The sequence below is a fragment of the Aplysia californica genome, unplaced genomic scaffold (assembly GCF_000002075.1).
Source record: "Aplysia californica isolate F4 #8 unplaced genomic scaffold, AplCal3.0 scaffold00203, whole genome shotgun sequence".
Classification (NCBI taxonomy): Eukaryota; Metazoa; Mollusca; class Gastropoda; order Aplysiida; family Aplysiidae; genus Aplysia; species Aplysia californica.
Window position 1 is genome coordinate 54,911 of NW_004797473.1, and position 3,890 is coordinate 58,800.

At 46.5% G+C, this 3,890-nt stretch overlaps 1 protein-coding gene across 1 annotated transcript in view; it reads right to left on the reverse strand.

The window, feature by feature from the left end:
- Window positions 1–236: 236 nt before the first annotated feature.
- The window catches only part of LOC101861440, a 4,836-nt gene continuing 1,182 nt past the window's right edge, over window positions 237–3,890 (reverse strand). Inside the window, exons 2-3 of the mRNA XM_005099136.1 lie at window positions 3,514–3,815; window positions 237–1,256 (exon numbers count right to left, since the gene is read on the reverse strand). Coding sequence (XP_005099193.1) covers window positions 237–1,256; window positions 3,514–3,815 — 1,322 coding nt within the window. The remainder of the gene's footprint in view (window positions 1,257–3,513; window positions 3,816–3,890) is intronic.

A 3,890-nucleotide genomic window follows, 5' to 3' on the forward strand; every position in this document is an offset into this window, starting at 1 on the left:
GGATGTTAGTAGCTCAAATCGGCCAAAAATGTCAGACAAAACTTTATAATTCTTAGGCAGCAACAAGTCTATGGTATTCTTTGATCTCCATAGCGGCCATCGTTGTTCAGTCTACAGAAGAAGCGGGAACATTCTCGCTAATCGGCTGATCCGAGAGCTGTGCTCGGGGACGCGACCTTGACTCTTTGGTTGTCTCCTGACCTGTATCAGCCGCTGCTGTTATGTGACCAGTTATCTCAGAGACCGCTCGTGCTGAGATTCGGGTCTTTGGTGGTACTGGCTGGACCGCGCTCCTCAACGTCATTAGTGATAGAAACGGCAGCGGCAGCGGGGTGTGTTTTGGAGGCAGTTGTCTCCATATCGGCGTTGGACGAGTAGGGCTGACTCTGGATGTCCTCAAGGTCACGTGTCTCCTTCTTGACCTTGTTCTGGTGGCGCTGCTCCCTGTACGCCTCCTTGGACATCTCCGTCAGCTGTTTCTCCTCCTCCGAGTTTTTCAGCACCTCGTCCTTCACCTCAGTCGGAGCCAGAGTCGACACAGTGCTCTCTACAATCCCACCGCCACCTTCTGCTTCTGCCGTTTCCATGGAGATATCCTCCCCGGCAGTACGCCCTCCTGCGTCATCTCCAATCTTTTCGAGATTTTCCAACGAACGACGAGAGCCCTTCTTCGGTTTTCTTCGACTCATCGAGTCTTTTCTACGATCTGCTTCGGTTTCTTTGCAAGACAAGGTAGGTGACTCGTGGGAGGAAGGGGGCTTTTTCCGAAGAGTTTTCACCCTTGGCTGTTTCTCAGCATCGTCCCGAGTGCCCAGGGGTGACTCCATGCTCACATCGCCGTCCCAACCACTGCCAGTAGTGACACCGCTCTTCTGAGATTTGACGGGAGAGAACGGATTTCCCACCGAGCGCGCGTCAAGTCGATCCTGTGTCTCCTCATTACCCAGCCTTCCACGACCTTTCAACTGCTTTTCCTCTCGACTCGTCGACTGCCCTTTTGGAACGTCTTCCTCCTCCCCGTCCTCCATCCTGTCCTCCTCTTCGTTCTCTTCACCCTTCTCATTCCCTTGGTCTTCCTCTTTCGCGTTGCGTCTTGCAGATCTTTGAGCGCTGCGCACGGAGGCGGCTGAAGACACACGGTACGGCTTTGTTGTCTCGAGGGTCACTTTGGCCTCGTCGTGGGTCGGTGCTCTCAGGGAAACTTTGGAAGCCTGCCTCTCCAGTCCACTGGGCTGTACCGCCTTCTCGTCTGCACCCTGGGAAGTAAGTAAATAAATAAGTAAGTAAGTAAGTACGGAAGGAAGGAAGGAAGGAAGGAAGGAAGGAAGAAACGAAGGAAGGAAGGAAGGAAGGAAGGTTTTAAAGTCTCTATCAGCACTTGTAACACAACAAATTCATATAAGTATCGAAGATTAGAGGTGTTGCAAGTGAGTACAGACGCAAAAGAGGAGGAAGGATCAGGTTGATAGATGTTCGTCAAGAAAGAAGAGGCAAACTACACCAGAGCACCCACTAGCCACCCACATTAGGTTTTTCAAGAGGCGGTACCTCCGAGTTTAATATCCATCTCCAACAGGACTGTTTGGTGATCATTATAATGTTACTAAGCATATGAAGGGAAATAAACGGCTGATTGCTGATCAAAACAATTTGGAAGAGACAAGCTGGTTTTCTAAAACACATGTATAAATATAACGGCCTGGAATATCTAGCTCTCACTGGCCAAACTGGAGGCAAACGAGGCAGGGGTAGACCCAGAGCAACTTACCTGGAAAGCCAAAACAGATGTGGGACTGGGTAATTTTTAAAAATATTTTTGTTTTTGTAAAGTGTTTTACGACGCTCGCAACTGCATAAGGTCATATGAGCGCGCGGGACACACCTAATATTTTCAGTTGGTAGGACATTTTGAATTTTGCCCGGGTGGCGGCCGAAGCCTACTCTTATCGATTTTAGACCACCAAGGGATCTTTAACGTGCGCAACTTGCACACGGGCCCTCCGAGATTTTTCACCCTTGTCCGAGAAGGCTAGGTGTAGATCTTTCCTACTAGAAGATCAGGGGTGTGGCTGAAAGACAGCAGTAAGGAGGGGAGCCAAGGAGTAGCAGTAGAAAAGCTGCAGAAAGAATCAGGAGCCCAGAGGAAGGGGTAAAGGAGGTGAGAGGGTGGGGGCAGAAAGAGGAGATGAAAGCAGACGACAGAATATTGCTAGAGAGCAGGAAATGAGGTGAAAGGAGACAAATTTAGAGAAGAAAATTTTTCGGTCGCTACCCGGATTCGAACCCGGGACCTTTGAATGAGAGGCCAACACCTTAACCTCTAGGCCACGAGAGCCCCCGACTGGGTAAGAGTAAGATAATAATATAGTTGTTTTTTCCCCCTTTTTTCCCCTTAATAATATAGTGTTTTTGAGAGCACCCAAATATAGGAATGAATAGACAACTATGATCACCGACATCTGTTGCAGATCTGGCACTTGATGATGATATATTTTCTCCAGGTCCGTATAAATATTATAGTCAGACTATTGAAATAATTTTGTTTAAAAAGTGATGGAAGCAATGCTTTTAAAGTCTATGTTCTATTGAAGTCATAACCAAATAGACGGTAATTTATGTTGGAAATCTCCTGTGTTGTTTTTATCTTTTCATCCTGAGTGGGATAAGTGACTGGGCGGGAGAGCTACGAAAGCACCCTTCCATATACAAATTATATCCTTTCAAAAACTGAAAACTCTATCTTAAATAAAAGAACCATAAATTAAAACAAAGAAACCCTGAACAAATAAAAACTATTTAAACACAAAATCTATACCCTATAATATTATCATGAGTGTCAAAGTCAACGGGAATCCAACAGTCTCTCATGTTTCGAACCTTCCGCCTCAGTCTATGCTCGAGCTATTATTAAAACAATAAACTGGACACAAGGACTGCCACTATTGCAACGACACAATAGTGTCAATGACACGACGTTTAGATGGGTGGTCATCAGGGTGTGCCCTTGAACAAGACACCATGATCCTGACCCCCCAAAAATTGCAAAGCAAAAAGCAAAAAAACAAAAACAAAACAAAAAACCTAGGGTGCTGCACAGTGGCAACAAGCAATGACAAGTTCGTGAAATTGTTCTGCTTTCCTGTAATATTACGCATTTTGTACGCTCCGTATGCCTATGTTTGTGTTTGGGTATGTATTATTGTATGCGTGTTTGCCTTTGTAACTAAAGTTTCCCCAAGGGGATAAAAAAGTTAGATTTGTTTTATCATTTTCATGATTTATGTTAAAGTTTTTGGTTTCTTCAAAATAAAAACGTGGGTGGTTGGCGGGTGTTCTGGTGTGGTTTGCTTCTTCTTTCCTATCAAGTATCTATCGTCTGTATCTCCCCTCCTTCTTTTTTCTGTTTGTTACTCTCTTGTAACACTTCTAATCTTCGGCACTTATATGACCTTATTGTGTTGCAAGTGCCGTAAAACTCTTATTAAAACTATAAAGAAAAACAAAAAAACTTACGCCTTGAATATCCTTCCTCTTTCCACCACTGCCTGCTCTCTCCTCATCCACGCTCTGTCTTCTCTGGTCATCGTCTGCCCCTCCACTCTGGTCTGTAATTCGCCTCCCCCCTCGGTTCTGGACCAGGTGTTGGCGCGAAACGGACACAAGTTCTGGAGACTTGGTGGCGTCCAGACCACCTTGAAGGACCTGCTCGTCCTCATCAAACTCACTGGCCCTCGTGAAGCGGCCCGGGGTTTTGCCGTGACGTTGGCTCTCCGCTCTCGTCTGTTGGGGGTGGTGTCCTTCCTTGTGGGTTGTTTCTGCGATGACAAACGAGTTGGGGTCAGTTTGAGGGGAGGTGAGGTGAGGTGATTGGATGGGAGGGGGAGGGGGAG